Genomic DNA, 18,750 nt, shown 5'->3' on the forward strand with positions numbered 1-18,750 from the left:
AGAAGAAAAAGTCTAAGCAGACTTTGGCTTTGCTTCCCCCATCAGCCGATGAGGAAACTCAGGAACGTCTACATTCCAGTCACGGTTCCACAGAACCGATGCCAGGACCAACTCCACGGCTTCCTCCCTTTCTGGGAGCCAGAGCGACCCCCGGTCAACTTAGAGTTTTATGAGGCAATGCGCCTCGTGTTTAAGTGGGTCCCACGGAGTCGACAGAGGGCCCCATCAGGTTCCATGCTGGCAGCTTCATCCTCAGCTTCGATGGGGCCTCATGGATCTGATTCCATATTTTGAAAGGTGCAGGCCTCACATAGTCAGCCTTCTCTGGAGCCATTCCCGACATCGCCACTCCTGAAGCCACCGGCACCTACCAGTTGTGCGAGCCCCATTCTGATCACCGAAAATCTGGAGCCGATTTTGACGCTGAAGGTGCCCACAGGTGCCAGATCTATGTCTGAGCATTTTCTTGAACAGCCAGGCACTGGTGAAGAATGAGAGGGGCCTTTGGACCCTCTTGAGACCCACATGGAACCACTGGACTGGTATGAGGAACTAGGAGAGACCGGTGGACTTGATATCTCTTCTGATAAATGCTTGCTCTCTCCTCCTACGGTGGCTACAGAGGAGGGTGCAAAGTATGCAATGGTGGTGTGTAGTGCAGCAGAGGTCCTTGACCTTGATCTGCATACGGTGCCAGTCACGACTAACCTCCTCACAGAGGTGCTCCAGCCAGGAGCTTCCACATTGTTGCCCTTTAATGAAGCCCTCACTGATGTCCTGCTGGAGACGGGTCCAAACCCAGCACAAGGGCTCCTGCAAACAGGAAAATCGCCCACCACCATCACTCAGCTCCAGGTGACCCTAGTTTCCTCACCCAACACCCTACCCCAGAGAGCTTGATAGTCTAAGTATCTACATCCCATGGCGCCTTCCCTTCCGCACCTCTGGATAGGGAATCCAAGAGGATGGATTCGCTTGGAAGAAGATGTTTTCTTTCAACAGCCTGACTTTGAGGTCGGTAAAAACCTCATGCCTATTGGGCCATTTTTCCCACACTTTGTGGGATATGGTGGCACAGGTGCTGCCTCAGGTCCCGGAGGATGCGGGGCCATTCTTTTCCAAGCAGTTAAGGATGAGAGAGATGTGGCGAAGTTTACAATAAGCTGAGGTTTAGACACCACTGACTCGCTGGGTAGAGCAATTTCATCAACTGTGGCCCTTCAATGCCACACCTGGTTTTGTACATCTGGCTTTTTGGGGATGTCTAGGCAAACCTCATGGACATACCCTTTAATGGGACCCGCCTATTTGGTGAAAATGCAAACTCTTAGCTGGAGCGCTTTAAGGACTCCAGGCTACCACCATGTCTTTCGGCCTCTCGGCAACCCCTTGCCAATAGTCTATGTATCGCCCCTTTGGAGGTCAGCCACAGTCCTCCGTCAGGCCAACATCTTGTGCAGGGACACGTTTGTTGTGCCTTCAGACGCAGAGGGTCTGGCCAGAAGTCGTCTGCTATCCAGCCCCCCACCTCTAGTGTGATTCTGCAAGACCATGTACTGTTGGAGTGAGGATTTAGGTTCATCTCCCTCACTGGTGGTCCATAATATCGGACAAATGGGTCTTGCAGATCATACAGAAGGGCTATTCCCTCCCCTTCCAGTCTTTCCCTCCCCCACTGCCTCCCTCAAAACAATGGCTGATAGACGATCACTTGGTTTTGTTCCATAAGGAAGTTGCAGCTCCCTTGGCCAAGGAAGCCATAGAAAGGGTCCCAATATCAGAAGTAGGCAGTGGTTGTTATTCCTGCTACTTTCTGATACCCAAAAACCAACAAGGGCCTTTGCCCTATTTTGGATTTGCAGGACATCAGTCTCTTCCTCAAAAAGGAGAAATTGAGAGGTCTCACTCTGGCTCAGGTCTTGTCTGCCCTACACCAAGGAGACTGGATGGTAGCGTTGGACTTGCAGGATGCATATTTTCACATCCCCATCCTGCCTACCCACAGGCGTTACTTGCGGTTCAAGGTAGGTCATGAGCACTGTCAGTTTACCGTACTACCCTTCGGACTAACCAGTGCCCCTGGGGTGTTCACCAAGGTGATGGGGGTGGTTGCAGCTCATCTACGCAGGCTAGGGGTTTCAGTCGTCCCTTGTCTCGACAACTGGCTGTTGGAGGCTCCTTTGCCCCATGTGGTTGTTACCCACCTTCAGACTATGGTGAACCTCCTGCATTCACCGGGGTTCACTGTAAATATGCCAAAGTCACTCCTGACTCCCTGTCTGATGCTCCAGCTCATCTGAGCTGTTCTGCACATAGTGCAGTTTCGGGCCTATCCTCCCGGGCAGCGAGTCCAGGATATTTAGTTTATGGTTCTGATGTTTTGGCCTCTATCCTGGATTTTGGTGAGACCGACTTGGAGGCTACTGGGCCTCATGGCCTCCTGCATCCTGTTAGTAAAACATGCCAGATGGCATATCAGGGCTCTGCAGTGGGACCTGAAGTTGGGTGTAGCATCATGGAAATCTCACTGACACAGTTCAGATCTCGGAGGGAACTACAAAAGAACTGCAGTGGTAGTTAATGAACCGTGATTTGGTCAGAGGCAGACTTCTCTCCCTTGCCCTACCAGATTTTACAGTAGTGACAGATGCATCACTTTTGGGATGGGTTGGCCATCTAGGAGAGGTGGCGATCTGAGGTCTCTGGACTCCATCTGGATCGGGACTCAATATCAACTTACTGGAGCTCCAAGCGATTCGGCTAGCATTGAAGGTATTTCTTCCAGCTGTCAAAGGGAAGATAGTGCAGGTGTTCATGGACAACACCACCGCAATGTGTTACTGCAATAAGCAGGGCGGTGTGGGGTCATGGACCCATCGTCCAGAGGCTCTGGACATGGCTGGAACAGCAGGGCATAACCTTGGTGGCTACATCACTTTCCAATACTGTACAACACCCTATTACACTTTACTGCAAATACAGTACTCCAGTTTATGTTACTTTACTTGACTGTATGCTATGCCTCTCCACTGTACTGCACTCCATGGCACTATAGTCTGACACACCACTCCATTCCACACTAACCCACTCTAATGTACTCCACTCCACTATACTCCACTGTTCTACACTCTACTACACTATACAATACAGCAGTACATTCTACTCTACTCCACTCAATTCCAATCTACAATACTCCAGTCTTTGACAATAGACTTTACAAAACTCTCCTCCACAGTACTGTATGACTCTCCTCATTACAACTCTCCACTTGTGACACTAGACTCTAGGTCTTGAAACAAATTTTTATTACAACTTTTTAAAAAAAACATTGAAATTCAATAAAAAACCTGAAGGTTAAAGCTTGTTTATAGTTAGGAAAATGTATTTTCCCGATGCACATCAATTTTAAACTGTACAAACTTTTAAAATACTTGTTATAATTACAACTTTCATTTACAATTTATCCACCAACTTCAAATTATTATAATTAGCAGACCTTGTTACACACTCTGGGGCTGCTTGCGGCAAAAACAAATTGTATTATTATTTTTGCCGCAAATTTGCAGAGGTTCTGCGAAAACACAGCATTTTCATTTTTTAATAGTGCCATCTCCTGTGCTTCTTTTTAATCTTGACCTCCCTGTGTGGGCCAGGTCCCGGGGGAAATAGTATTTTATTATATATGGGAGGTGGCGCTGACGACCATCACCTCCCCGGGGCCCAGCTGATAGTAAACAATGGGAGGGGGTCATGAGACCCCCCTCCTGGGACAATTTCGGCCCTGGGAACCCTATCCCCTGGAGCCCGGTTAAATGTGACATGGGGAAGGGGGCTGCATGGCCCCCTCCGAGGCCGATGTCAGCCCTGGGGACCCCATCCCCCAGGACCCGGCTGATATACATAATAGGGAGGGCGGCATCCAGCTCCCCTCCCAGGCCGATTTCGGCCCAGGTAACTCATCCCCTCGGAACCACAAATTAAAAATAAATGGGGAGGGGAGCCACCTCCCCAGAATGCGATCTGTCCCAGGGACCCCATCCTCCGGGGCATAGCCATGTAATGCCAAGGGAGGGGGGCTGTACGGCATCCCCTTCTGGCGCCATTGATAGCCCTTGGCACCCCATCCCTCAGGGCTGGACTCCTGCTATGGCTCGGGGTGCTCACTCCTGGGAATTTGGAGAACCTGTTTGCTCTTGCTTGGTGGTTGGGAATTTAAAGCTCCTACCAAGCGAGAGCAAACATAAGCCTGCTCCCATTGGGCAGGAAAAGTGCTCTTGCCCGCTGGGAGTGGACTTTTCATCAGTTTCAAGGCAGGGAAACAGATGAAAAATATGTTCCCAGATGCCTGGAGCAGTATTTTTGCTACTCTCTGTGTGCAGAAGCAATGCTGGCTTCTTCTGGAGTCAGGGAGCCAGAAGGGACCGGGGGGGCATTGGGGCTCCTCCTGCAGCCACCAACAAAAAGACACTGGTTGCCCTCGGTAGGACCAGGGCACCCACCATTGACTGGCCGTTCCTTGGGGGATGGGGTCCCCTGGCCTAAATCGGCCTGGGAAAGGGTGCCAGCCGGTCCCTCTCCCCTTGCACTAATTGGCTGGGCTGATAATTGTTATTGGCCAGGATCCAGGAGATGGGTCCCCACAGCCAATATTGGCACAAGGAGGGGGGACTCCATGCCCCCTCCTAAATGATAAATGGTAGAGAGTCCTGGGGAGTGGGAGATCCAGGGCCAAATTGGCCTGGGGAATTGGGATGGGGCACATAGTCCCCTTCCCCTCATTTTTGATGGTCGGGCCCCTGGACATGAGGTCCCTGGGGCCCAAATCAGCCCAGGGACAGAGACTGCATGCCCCCCTCCCCATTTACTTATAGGGGTGGGCCTCGGGGATGGAGTCCCCAGTGCCATAATCATCTGGGGAGGGGGGCTACATGCCCCCCTCCCAGGTTGCCTGCATGTTGGCGGTGGGCCACAGGGCTTGATACCCCCTCCCCTCCCACACCTGTGTTCAATGTGTAAGGTAATTAAATATTACTTAACTTTAAAAAAAACTTAAAATTCACTGAAAACAACAAAGGTTACAGGGACGTTATGGTTAGGAAATAGAATTGAGGAACCTTAGAAATTCTCTGAAAAACAAAAGGTTATGGGGACGTTATAGTTAGGTTCATATTTGACACACACAAAACAGTTATACTTATCTCAAGAAACTATAACTCGTGCCCTGGTGTAACTATAACTTGCTCCCTTATCATGTACTGCTAATTACCCTATGTATTACATCAGCTCTGACATCTATGACATCATTGATAATATCACTTCAATATTTGCAATAAAATTATTGATGAGAAAACTGAGCATGGCGGGACGTGAGTTATAGCTACCCTAGAGCACGGGATAAAATTTCTTGCGATAAGTACATCTATGACTGTTGAATTCCTATAGTTTTGTCATGTAAAATCTGAACCTAACTATAACGTCCCGGTACACTTTGTTCTTTTAGAAGAAAGATAGATAGATAGATAGATAGATAGATAGATAGATAGATAGATAGATAGATAGATATCGCTCTTACCACCAAATTTCTTCTCACTCTCCCTTAGTTGCAGTGTTGTCTTTCTTCATGTCAGTGTTAAGTGTCTGTGTGAAATAGACACTTCATATTTACACTTGGCTTTCGTTTGACTATTCATGAAGCAAGCACAAAACGCTGCATATTTTTCAGCACTAACTACTCGTGGAATGTTTCAGAGGTTTCTACTATGCAAAAGTGTGTCTTGTCAAAATACTAATTTTAACAGATTTGGTCTCAATCTGTCTTTTTTTTCAGACTCAAATTAAAGAGTGGGCTGAGGATTTGAAAGACCGAGACATACCCTGTTCCGACGATTTCTCCCTCTCTGTCACGTTAGGCGATCCCGTAAAAATCAGAGCCTGGAATATTGCTGGTTTACCTTCGGATAGCTTCTCCATTGATAATGGCATTATTATTACGTAAGTTGAAAACGTGGATATGTTACTGCTTCAGCAATGCCTTTTAAATACAACTGATTGAATGCTATTTGTCTTTCAGTCTAATAGTTTTGATATAAATATTCGTGAAACACGTACACCTCACTAGCCTTATTGACTAAGCCTCAGTTTGCTTATCCACTTCTAATTGAATCGTGCCAATAGTCGTGATTTGTATATCAATACATGGATTTGCACACATACAAATATTTACTTACATGTAGTTGCACGTTTGTGGAAGTCTTCTCTTTGAGGCAGGGAGTGTTTTTCCACAGAAAAAATACCCTGCATTCATCTCACCCAAAGTTATGTTTGTGTTCACAAGCTACACGCCTGCACATTGTCTGCGCCACTGTCTAGTTTCACCCCTTTCTGCTGCAGAGCCTTTCTGTGATCGGATTGAGCTCTACTGAAACTATCCCAGGCACAAACCCCTCTCACCGAGCATCACCGCTCAAAGTCTTCCGGCTTGCTTCAGGACGACGACGTCGGAGGACGCAGGTGCCGGGTGGCTCGCGTCTTGGATTCGCCGCGGAGGGTGAGCCGTGAACGTACCACCGCTGCTGCTGCGGCAACCTCGGCCGGTGTGTACCCCCGGCAGTATTTCGGCTGAGGGTGAGGGCTCCTTTCCAGCGTCGTGGTCTTGGCGCGGATTGTGGTGCGAGGAGCCAGGAGGAGCCAGAGAGGAGCCAGAGAGGAGCCAGAAAGGAGCCACAAGGAGCCACAAGGAGGCACAGGGAGCTTGAGGGAGTCTTCTGCCTCCCCTGCGGACCCCCTGTGGACCCCCTGCAGACGCAGACGCAGCCCGGACCAGGTGAGCAGACCAGGAGAGCAGCTGGTCTGGCTGTTTTGGGGGGGGGGGTTCTCTGTTCAGATCCTGTCGTATGGGACACTTCTTGGCCACTTGATCCTCCCTCCGTCTCTACTCTCGGCTCCAGCCCCTGGTGCTTAGTCGCGTCGTCTCACCCAGCCCCACCCAGCCTCGGCTCTAGCCCTAGCTTTAGCCTTGGCCTTGGACCTGACGTTGTTGTTGGTGGATGTTGTTGGTGGTCCGGCTGGTGGTCTATCCTAAAGACTAAGTAAGGAAGGAAGCTAGTAAGGAACTAAGGAGCCAAGTGGGTGGGGAGCGAACGGTGAACGGAGAAGCCCTCGAAGATGGTTGGGACAAGAGGAAAAACAAAGAAGGCCAGGGAGGCAAACGAGGCGCTCGTTCACCCAGTGAAATTCAAAAAATTCCAAAAATCAGAGCAGGAACTCAATAGTTCACAAGGTCTGGGGTTTGACCAGGACCAGGACCAGGACCCCAGAATCGTCCAGTTACCCCAGGGGGGGGTTCATAAATCTAGGAGAGGACACAGCAGAGGGTGTCCAAATCGGGATTCCTGGCGACGAAAGCGAACGCGAGCCTGGAGAAGTGTTGGGTGGGACACCAGAAGCGGTGTCAGCGCCTCGGCTGCCAGCCCATATTGACTCCGATGACGTGGGGTGTGCATTACTGTACGCAGGAGAAACTGTGGGGGGCCTTGCAAGTCCTCTGTGTAGGAGACAACAGTATACACCGATGTACCCGGGCCCGGGTGGAATCACGGGAGTAAGGAAAACTAGATTAAAAATAAACACTATTACTAACTACTATAACCAAGTGAACTTAAACCCCGAACAGCTGCAAATGCAAAGTTCCAAAGCCAGTGACCTCCCATTACAGCCATCGGGGGAAAAAGGTGGCAGCAATGTGGAGGGGGGTGAACTGGAGCTATCAGAGACCGGGCTCCAGGACACTCGCCTATTCCAGCAGCAACTGGCTGGCTTATCGCGACTATCCTGTCCAATGAATAACCCCCTTGGGGATGGCGAAGTGGAGTCAAATAACTTCCCAAAGTGGGGCAATTTTTCGGGAGAGCAAAGAAAAAGCAACAAATCACTTTATCCTGAACCCCAAATGGGACTATCAAACTCCGGGAATCTCTCATTAACATTTCCTCCACGATGTGCCCAAGCAGAATTTATAGCACTCCAGAATACAATGGGTCCGGAAATAGATCAATTACCATCCAAACAGACCCATAAACTATCAGCGCCACAGCCTCACTGCGAAACCCAAATTGTAAAAACTAATTTAACTAATTTAATGCTGGGCAGACTCAATAGTAGTTCCTTCAGTCTGGAGCTGTCCTCGCCTGACAACTCCGTTATTGGCAATATAGACCCCCAACTAAACAGTATAACATCAGAAGATCTAAACTTTCTGGAAGGTAGCATAATAAAAGGCCACAGAGGAGAGGAAGATAATAACCTAGGAGGCCAGATAACCAACGAGCAAAGTGGGCAAAATTGGGGAAACAGAGATGACCCTTCATTAGATCAACCAATTCTTAGCATCATGAAAGTTATATGTACAACACTGGGCTCAATTGCAACAACGATTATGGCCCAGTCTCCAAAATTTGACGATCAACTTGAGCTGATTAAACAATTTACAACCTCAATACAATCTATAGATTACAGGATGGCCCTAGTAGAGGGCGTAATAAGGGAAAACCTGTTGCACCAGGCAGCGGCTGACAAGATGGACAAGACGGACAGACAAGCCTGTGGACCACTGCTGGAAAAATTACTGGAAGTCCCGAAAGTAATCAAAGACATAATCGAAGATTGCAAACATAGCCTCAAAAGCACACAGGTGTGCAATTACGAGTCAGGAAAAACAGAATCTAGATTAATTGAAAGGCCAACAGACAGAGAAGATAGAGAAAGGCACTCTGGCCCAGGACGAGAGAATTGCCCAGATGCAAAAAATCAGACAGACAAGATGGAGAGAACCAACGGAAGTCCTGAACTTGGAACCAAAGCCCCAAATATAGTAGAAAAAAGGACCCCGAGTAAAAGGCCTCAACCAATAGGCAGATGGAAAAATACATGGAAGAAAGCTAGAGGAAATAAAAAAGCACCAGCAAAAAAGGTTTTAAACATGCTACAACAGATAAGCCCAATAGGAGAAATCAGGAACACATGTGATGAGACTGCCCAACAGCAGCAAAGAGATGAAAGCATTAAGTCTGAGAGTCTTGAGAAACCTACTGACAAAGTCATTAATTTTATAAATAAAAATCCTGGATTACTATGCGACAAAAGTTGCACTCACCATTCCCATATAAATCGTATACCCACTGGCCCCAGGGGACACCAAGCATCTGGGCATGACTTAGATAAAGGAAGGTGGTCTGAAAAAGATCCTGGAACAAATCAGGGGAAAAACGAGGCAAATGAGGCAAACGACCCCCTAGCCAATGGACAACCCAAGGGGAGCCCAGAAACAACAAAATCAAGTACTGGCATCGATAAGTACCTCTCAGCTATAAAAAATAGAACACTCAGCCCAGGTACATTACTCAAACATAGTAGGAGATCTCTATGGAAAATGCCAGCAGCCTCCAAACTCCATCACTGAGGGGGTAGAACAAGATAACAGCATAGGTGAAAGCAGAAGGGCAGAGACCCCAAAGCACATAGGAAGCAAACAAAGTATAAGAACAACCATGTGCGTGGACAACACAATAGCCCCGGTTCCTGCACCCCGGACAAAGGTAAAATATTGCTCTCAGGTTAGCCCTGGAAATTACAATCTCAGTAACCAGCCTGGGTGGATCACTGATTCACTTGCTCTACCGTGCCCAGCACTGGACCTGGAAACCAAAGGAAAAAGGGATAACTGGCTTCCAAAAAGGCAACTTTATGAAGAACATAGGTACAAAGAGTTGCAACTTGGGAGGGAAAAATGCCAGGTAGAACGATCATTGACTAGTCGGGCAGTTACCACTCATGACAGACAAAATGAAGATAATGAACTCCAAGGAAGACGGTCGCAGGGAGGTGGTGGGCATACTGAGATCTGCACTGAAATAACTAAAGAGCTTGAAGCCATGATCACGTTTATCCCTGAGTACTCTTCAAGAGGAAGTCACGACATCCTGAACAGGTCTAACATCCTACATTTGGTCAACTCCCTGCCAGCCGTACAGAATGTAACATCTAAAGACCTCCTCTCAGTAAGATTCATACCAAAAAAAGAATTAGAGAACGGGGAATCAACCGAAACAGTTTGGGCCTCACCTTGGATAGCAGAACAGATCGTAAAATGTTCTAACATGATGAAGACCTGGGGAATATCCATTGCTATTCCACAAAAGGAACCATATCCAACAATATTTCTCGAAAAAGCTTCAAACCAAAACATGTTGGGTAGGCAAAAGGTAAAAGGCAATCCTGGTTCGATACTCCAGGGAGCAATTAGCTCCAAACAACAACTCCCTGAACGAATAAATCTGAGTAATATGAGGTTCTGCCTGTTGGCTAATTCCCCTAGAAACAGCAGGGGCAATCCTCCACAGTCACAGAATCGCGAAGAGCAACCATCTAGAAGCTTGTAGCAAAAAATGGACGGCTTGAACACAAAAGATAAAACTAGTCCCATATTAAAAATTCTAAGCTGGAACATTGCAGGCCTAAAAAACAAAATGGAGGATAAGGACTGGGTTGAATTCATTAAAAAACAAGACATCAGCTGTTTCCAAGAAACTTGGTCTATTCATGCTATTGACCTAGATGGGTTCTCCACTTTCCACTCACCCGCTATCAAGCAAAAAAAAGGAAGACCATCGGGAGGTCTGATCATTTGGATCAGAACTTCACTACTGGGAAACTCCGTAGTAACTCATGCTGTATTAAGCAAGGAAATCCAGACGCTTGCAGTAAAATATGAGGAGTGGTCATTCGAAATAGTAAACGTGTATTTCCCTCCTATCAGCCGGGTTCAAGTCATGCCAGGTGTGCGGCTCCTTAAGGAACATATCCTAAATAAAAGAACTAAGGGTTGGAGGAACCCAGCACTAGGTCACACGAACAACCGCTCTCCTCAGCCTTGTAAAAAAGTTCTACTGATATGCGGTGATTTCAACACTAAACCTCATTCTATCCTCTGGGATGAACAAGTAGTAGAGGAAGACCATGCTTGGAATATTCCAACGCCTCTCACCCAACGTTGTAAAGACTCCAAGAAAGGAGAACTAATCTTTGAAGCATTAATAGAAGGAGGAATCCGCACATTAAACGGAAGAACAAATTCAGATAGAACTTTTAAATCTACCTTTCGAACTGGAAAAAGGCAAAGTATAATCGACTACATGGCAATAAACATCGAAGCCTGGCATTATGTCATCGATATGGAAATAAGGGACAGGATTGAGAGTGATCACGACCCACTGCTAATGGAGATAGTCCATCCGGACACGAGCCCAGGGAAGGCTGAGTCTCCATTCAATGGAAATAGCTTAACAATAACCATGAGACCAAATAGGAAAAACATATTAAGGTCAAATGAGGATGAACCTAATACGAGTGCACCTAGTCAAACCTGGTTGCTATCACTTAGCACGTTTTTAAACCTACCAGTTAATGAAGCCTCACCCCTCCTGCATAATTTTAATAATTTGCTAGTACAAACAAAAAAGGAAAAGACCAAGCATCTTCAAATTAATCCTAAAATGACGGAGGGCTGGTTCGATGAAGAGTGTTTGAAGCTAAAAAAGACCTTATCACAAGCACTAAAGAACCGGCATTTGAACGACTTCAATGAGCAATATTTTCATGAATGCAGGCAACAGTACAAAAAATTACTGAGATACAAAAGGAAGATATTCCCACATAAACTCTGGAAAATTCTACTGCAGGCAATATCGGCAGGGAACTGCAAAACGTTTTGGGAGATAGTCAGGTGGGGATGCGAAGGTCCTTCGAAAAATCTAGAACTGAATATCAACCCACAACTTTGGGTAAAGCATTTTACCGCCTTGTACCAGGAAGTGGCCAAGACGGCATCCGGGAGCACCAATAACTCAAACACTCTCACTCAAGGGCTGGTAGGCAGAAATCAAAGATCAACTAAGGTATTTCCACCTCAAAAGACTTATGCAGTACCTTCAAATTGGCTTGCTAGATTAGCAAATGAAACCCAGAATGAACTAGTCCCTAACGAATTCCCCAGCACAAATTCCATGCAGGTAGCCTATGCCATTCCATGTGTAATGGAGCTAATACCGGAATTCAGTGAGAAAGAGATAAAACAAGTTATCCTCCTCCAAAAGCCGCATAAGGCTGCAGGCCCAGACGGCATCCCTTTAGACGCTTACCGTAACCAGCTAGCGTTATGGTTACCTGCTCTAGCCCGTCTATTTAACAGTGTTTGGCACCACGAGGTAATCCCTACCTCTTGGAAGAAATCAATAATTGTTCCAATTCACAAAAAAGGGCCTCAGGATATGGTGAGCAATTACAGGCCTATTTCACTGCTTGATAGTGTTGGAAAGATTTTTGCCAAAATGATTCAGTCACGCCTAGACCCATGGTTAGAGGATGGAGATCTAATATCAACACACCAAGCTGGTTTTAGGAGAGGCCAAAGTACAACAGATCAACTTTTTAAGCTAAACATGATCTGCGCTAAATATGCCACCCTTAAAGATTGTCCATTATATCTGGTCTTTGTGGATCTTCAAACAGCCTTTGACAGCGTAAACCGCCAAACTCTATGGCAATTATTGTCGGAAATGGGCATACAAGGAAAAATTTTAAGGCTGTTAATTCTATTGCATACAGGAAATACTGCCAGGGTCAGATACACCACGAGAAATGATTATACGGCAGAAATTCCAATCGAGCGAGGCGTAAAACAAGGCTGTGTTTTGGCCCCAACCTTATTTAATTGTTATATAAATGAAGTAAGTCAAGTCCTGAGGGAATTAAATCTGGATGTGCCAAAACTAGCCAATAAAGCATACCTATCCTGCTCTTTGCTGATGACGCTGTACTACTAGCAAGAACGGAGATAGCAATGCATCGACTACTCAGGGGTTTCGAATCATTTTGTACCTCAAGGAGCATGGTAATCAACGAGGGGAAAACAAAGTTTATGATTCTTAACCAAAAACAGACGATGCAATCGACTTTTAGGGCAAACAACAAGCCTTTGGCCCGAGTGGCCACTAATGATTACCTGGGTTGCAGATTAGACGAAAAACAGACATGGAAACCACAAATCTATAAAAGTAGTATTTCCTTGGCCCAACAAGCTGGAGCAGTACTCAGATTTGCAAAAGCTACAGGCAACCATTCTGTGAGTTCTGCACTGCTTGCATATAAAACAAAAGCAAGAGCTGCAGCACTTTACAGCGCAGAGATCTGGGGATTCAGAAAGACGCCATCAATACAAGTAACCGAGAATAAATTTTTACGCCGATTACTTTGTTTAGGCAATGCTACACCAATGAACGCAATAAGACTTGATCTTCAAATGAGAAAGGTTGAGGACTACATTGCTCTGACTCCAGTAAGATACTGGATCCGTATTTGGTCAAAAGAGGAACTTAAACCCTATAGAGACGTACTTAAGGACATCATGAAGCTACAAAGCCATCGGAAATTGCCCTGGTTCAAACATATCTCAACTACCCTGGCTGCTATCGGCCAGGGAGACCTCTGGCTCCATCCAGAAAAAATCAGAAGGCCTAGTTTAGCTGTCATAAAAAAGGCATATTGGGAGCAAAAGACTGATATTATGTGTGAGTCACCTAGCCCTTTATTTAAGCGCTACATTTTGTTTAACCAAGAACTTAAACCAGCAATATTCATAGACAATATTTTTCCGGAGGAAAAAAGGGTTCTCTATTTTAAATTCCGTATGGGCACACTACATGTGACGGCGGTGGTAAACAGATGGCAACCCGTTCCTCTGGGTAGATTTGAATGTTGTCCATGTCTTCATGGTGGCCCAGAAACACTTTCCCACTTCCTTTTATTATGTCACTTTACGCTTAAACTCCGCAAATTGTATTTACGCCCACTTTTTAGATCTTATGGAGTTAGGAAGTGCAAGGAGGCGGAAGTGTTATGTATGCGATCAGACGAGAAACACATCGTGACAAAGGTTTCAACTTATATCTTGGAAGCATGGAAGTTACGTTCATCAATGCACCCACAGTTGGCACAGGCATAACCGCTTATGTCATCCCATAGCTATCCAGCTAGGGAAATCGGTGCAGGGTGGTGTAAAACTGGGTTAGGCCTCGGGCTTCCATTAAACGTTTGGCAGACACTGCAAGGTCCCAAATGATTTGTGCCAGAACAAGATATTTAAATATTAGATTTATAACGTTTTTTAGAATAAGTTAAGTTTTTATGTAAATTATGGTTATATATTATGTTTTATGATAATGTAGGGTAAATCGGATACATTTCGGCACATGTTAAATCAATAACTTAAGCACAGTTTCCTTTTCTACTGAGATGTTTTATTAATGTGATTTTTACCGAGTGTGATGGATTGATATTTATTGTGTGATTATTGTTATGGCCGGATAGGCTAACAACAATTAAATACAAAAATAAAAAAATAAAAAAATGGTTTGTGTTCACAAATGTTTAAATGGCCCATTCCCACCCAGCACATGGTCAAACCTTTACTCCTTTCAAGGGCATTAATAAAACTGTGCCCTGGCTGTATGTGTTTGTAAGAGCTCTCAGGGTTGGTGGCAATGCAGGAAAATGTTTTTTCCATGAAGAATTTTTTTTTCTATGTACAGCAAAAAGTAAAAAGGTTTTGAAATATAGTTATATACTACTAAGTTTCATTTACGTAAATATATAATACATACAGATATACACTATGTAGGTGTTTACTCATGATTTTGCTTGAAAACAGGCAGAATTAGTAATTCACAAAAAAATGGCAACAGTGTTCCTGGGAACATCGACTGTCACATCTTCTCATATGCACTTTTGGACCCGTATCTCCAATAGGTTGCATTTTCCCATTTTGTGCCCGGCACACCTTTAAACAGCTGGGTTAGGCGCAAACAGGGAAAGTGTACCATATTACAATGAATGCGATGCCCTGGGGGCAGTTGTGAATCGTGCTGCCCTGGAGTCCGCGCATTCAGTGAGACACGCACCCTTGTGTAGAGAGCCACCCGGGCTCTCTTCTCTGTTTGTGTTACGTTCCGCGCGTCCGACTGGAATGCGGAACCGAGCTATAGTAATAAACTCGGGGCTGCGCTGACGCAGTTCCCCTAGAGACTACAGCCCCTGTGTGCGTGTCCTCATTTTGTCCCCCGAATACTGTGGGGCCCAGCAACCCTACAATGGGGACGAGCGGGCTTACGACATTCCCGCGTCGCACTTGAGTTGCCCGTAACATTGACTGAAAGAAATTCGTGACCGGCACATCCCCCGCGTGCCGCATAAAGAAATATTGAGGAGCGTGCAGCCGGACGGCGCTCAGCAGTTTCTGGGATAGGCGCTGCGCCCTGCCTACCAGGTATGCCCCACCTCCCCCTTTTATTAGCTGCCCAGCCGGCCCGGCACTCCATCGATCCCTGCCGCGGCCCGCGAGCAGGGAAATAGACTCCGATCCTCAACCTCACCTTCGGCGCCGCGGGAAGAACAGCGTCCCCGCTGGGAGGCCCGGCAGCACCAGGAGGCTGCGTGCGATTGAAAACACATGCGCATGCCTCACAGCCAGAAGCGAGACGCTCAGGCTGCACTCCCCAGAGAGGGGAACACAGCACAGGAGCCCGAGGGGCAGGAGCCCCGACCAAAACGTGAAGGAGGGAGGAAAGCCCTGAAGGAGGATCAAATAAAAAAAAAAAGAAGGGGGGGATAGTATAAAAAAAAAAGAAAACATAGGAAAACCAACAACACCATAAGTAAAAGACAGCAACTCAAGTAGAACAGCAAAGTGGGGTAGACCCCAAAGAAAAAAAAATATAATAATAAAAGAGATACTACAAGAAGGGGATCTGCAACCCTAAAGAAAAAAAAACGTTCTTTCTCTTTCTTTCTCTCGCTCCCCATGGAGCATGGCTAACTACATTTGAAGGTGGCCTGGAAAAAAAAAATAGATAAGAGGCACTACAAGAAGGGGACGTGCAACGCAACAACAAAGTGCCTACAGACCGGGAGAGATCATGAATGCCTCACCGCAAGAGAACCCCCAGCTGCCGGCTCAAGCAGGTGCCAGTGCTCATTCCTCAGTCACTGCGCTGCCCCCATTTAGCCAACTGATTGACCCGGCCACAGCTTCACCAAGATGGCGCCTATGGTTAAACTGACTAGAAAACTACTTCTGCGCCACAAGAGAGACAGACGGGGCTGTGCGCAGATCTCTCATGCTGCTCATGAGGGGTGATGAGCTGCAAGAACTGTTCGATGCACTCCCAAACACAGGGGATAAATCGGATTTTAATGCGGCAGTGGAAGCCCTCAATAAGCATTTTGACCCACCGCTGGATTCAGATTTTGAGCGTTTCAAACTCCGGCAGGCTCAGCAGACGGCCGTTGAGTCAATGGAGATGTTTTATGCGAGGCTAAGGAAGCTAGCAAGTTCCTGTGTGGGCCTAAATCAACAAGAGGAGATTAGAGCACAGATTATTCAAGGATGCCGGTCGAACGCATTAAGGAAGCTCATCCTACGCCAGCAAGGCATGCCCCTGGATGACATTCTGGTTTTGCCACGTTCACACAAACTATCAGCGGTACGGGTGGATGCTCTGGCGGCAGTACGAGGGCAATCACTGGCCGCTGCGTCAACCACACGCCCAGTCCAGGTGAAAGAGGAGCAGGTGGACGCCATGCAGACTCGTCAACCGCCGGGACGAAAAGCAAATTTTGTCAGACAGGGTGCGTGCACCTGTAGGAGTTGTGGGTACGAACACAAACCACCAATGGTGTGTCCGGCAAAAGGAAAAACATGTGATAAGTGTGGCAAAGACAATCATTTTGCGAAAGTGTGCAGGTCCGGAAGAGGCTGGCAAGGAAACCAGAAAGGAAGAGACACCAAGGTCAGCAGTGTAACCAAAGAGACTGAGGAATTAGGTGAAGCCCTGGCTCAGAGAACTCCAGTCTTCGAGGAAGGTGAGGATGAAGACATCTTTGTGATCTCGTTCACTGGCGGGAGACAGCAGAAAAAGCGACCACTACCCATGAGTAACGTCCAGATTAATGGCAAGTCGGCGACGGTGCTCATAGACACGGGGGCATCGGTGAATGTGATGGATGAGACTCTATTCAAACAATTGACTCCAACACCCTCGCTTGCCCTAACTACCACTAAAATATACAATTATGGGGGCCGAGAGCGGCTTCCTCTAAGGGGCACGTTGGAGGTGGCAGTGTCCAGCGGGCAGGTGACAACACAGGCAAGGTTCTATGTGGTGACTGGAGACCGAGGCACTCTGTTGGGGTGTCACATGGCGGAAGAGCTGGAACTTGTGTTTTTCGTGCGACAAGTGTATGACTCCCAGGCCGACCACCTAGTTAACGGATTTCCGCAGCTCTTTGAAGGTTTGGGACGACTCAAAGGAAAACGTGACAAGCTGCACATAGATCACCGAGTTACGCCCGTTGCCCTCAGACACCGATGCGTTCCGTTTCATCTGCGACCGGCAGTGGAGAAGGAACTACAGCTACTTGAAGACCAAGGAGTCATTGAGAAGGTCGAAGGGCCTAAACCATGGGTGTCGTCGTTAGTGATTGCGCCAAAACCCAAGCAACTGGGCGCCATCCGTCTCTGTGTCGACATGCGCCTTCCTAACAAGGCCATTAAAAGAGAGAGGCACATAACACCTACGATGGATGACATCATAGCTGACTTGAATGGGGCGCAGGGGCTCTCGAAATTGGACCTCAATGCGGGGTATCATCAACTGGAGCTGGACCCCGACATTAGGAACATCACCACCTTTTCAACACACGTGGGGCTTCGGCGATACAAGAGACTGAGCTTTGGGGTACCTTCGGCTGCAGAAGTATTTCAAAACATGATTAGAGAGACGCTGTCAGGACTGAAAGGGGTGATCAATTTGAGTGATGATAACCTCATCTATTCCAAAACTAGAGAAGAACATCACTGACATCTAAGGGCTACACTGCAGAGGTTGTCGGAGGCAGGGTTAACACTCCAGAAGAAGAAGTGCGCTTTCTATCAGACGTCAGTGGAGTTTTTTGGCTATGTCTTTTCAAAAGATGGTCTACTGGTGGATCCTCGTAAAGCTGATGCCATCCGTCAAGCGCCAATTCCGAAAAACCCCACTGAAGTAAGAAGCTTCCTGGGCATGGCAACCTATTGCGGGAGGTTCATTCCACAGCTCGCGACTATGGCGAAGCCTCTCAGACAGCTCACCAAAGCTGGTCATCGGTTGGAGTGGAGCCCAATGGGGACAGGGCGTTTGCTGACATCAAGACAGCGCTACTAGACAAATCAACTATGGCTTATTTCAATCCTCACAGATGTACCGAGGTGGTGGTGGATGCAAGTCCAGTGGGTCTTGGCGCTGTTTTTCTCCAAGAACAGAACCCACAGGAGTCTGTTCCGGTTGCGTATGCCAGCAGAGCATTGTCTGCAGTTGAGACACGATATGCCCAGATAGAACGAGAAGCTCTGGCGATTCGGTGGGCGTGCAAACATTTTCACCTGTATTTGTATGGTCAAGAATTCCAGGTGGTGACCGATCATAAGCCTCTTGTCGCACTGTTTGCCGGGTGCCCTCGCTTGGCGCCCCCACAAATAGAGCGGTGGACTGTTCTGTTGCAACCTTACAGGTTTACTGTTATTTATCGACCAGGAGCAAATAATCCGGCGGATTACTTATCTTGCCACCCGTCCCAAATCACGATCAATGACTCCCAAGAGAA

General features: G+C 47.1%; 1 protein-coding gene across 2 annotated transcripts in view; it reads left to right on the forward strand.

Moving 5' to 3' along the window:
* The window catches only part of DNAH7 (dynein axonemal heavy chain 7), a 1,158,398-nt gene that overhangs the window by 742,197 nt on the left and 397,451 nt on the right, over positions 1-18,750 (forward strand). For both annotated transcript variants that reach the window (XM_069225862.1, XM_069225863.1), the window contains one exon: positions 5,828-5,991. In XM_069225862.1, coding sequence (XP_069081963.1) covers positions 5,828-5,991 — 164 coding nt within the window. The remainder of the gene's footprint in view (positions 1-5,827; positions 5,992-18,750) is intronic.

Source organism: Pleurodeles waltl, chromosome 3_1, assembly GCF_031143425.1.
Source record: "Pleurodeles waltl isolate 20211129_DDA chromosome 3_1, aPleWal1.hap1.20221129, whole genome shotgun sequence".
NCBI classification, from domain to species: domain Eukaryota; kingdom Metazoa; phylum Chordata; class Amphibia; order Caudata; family Salamandridae; genus Pleurodeles; species Pleurodeles waltl.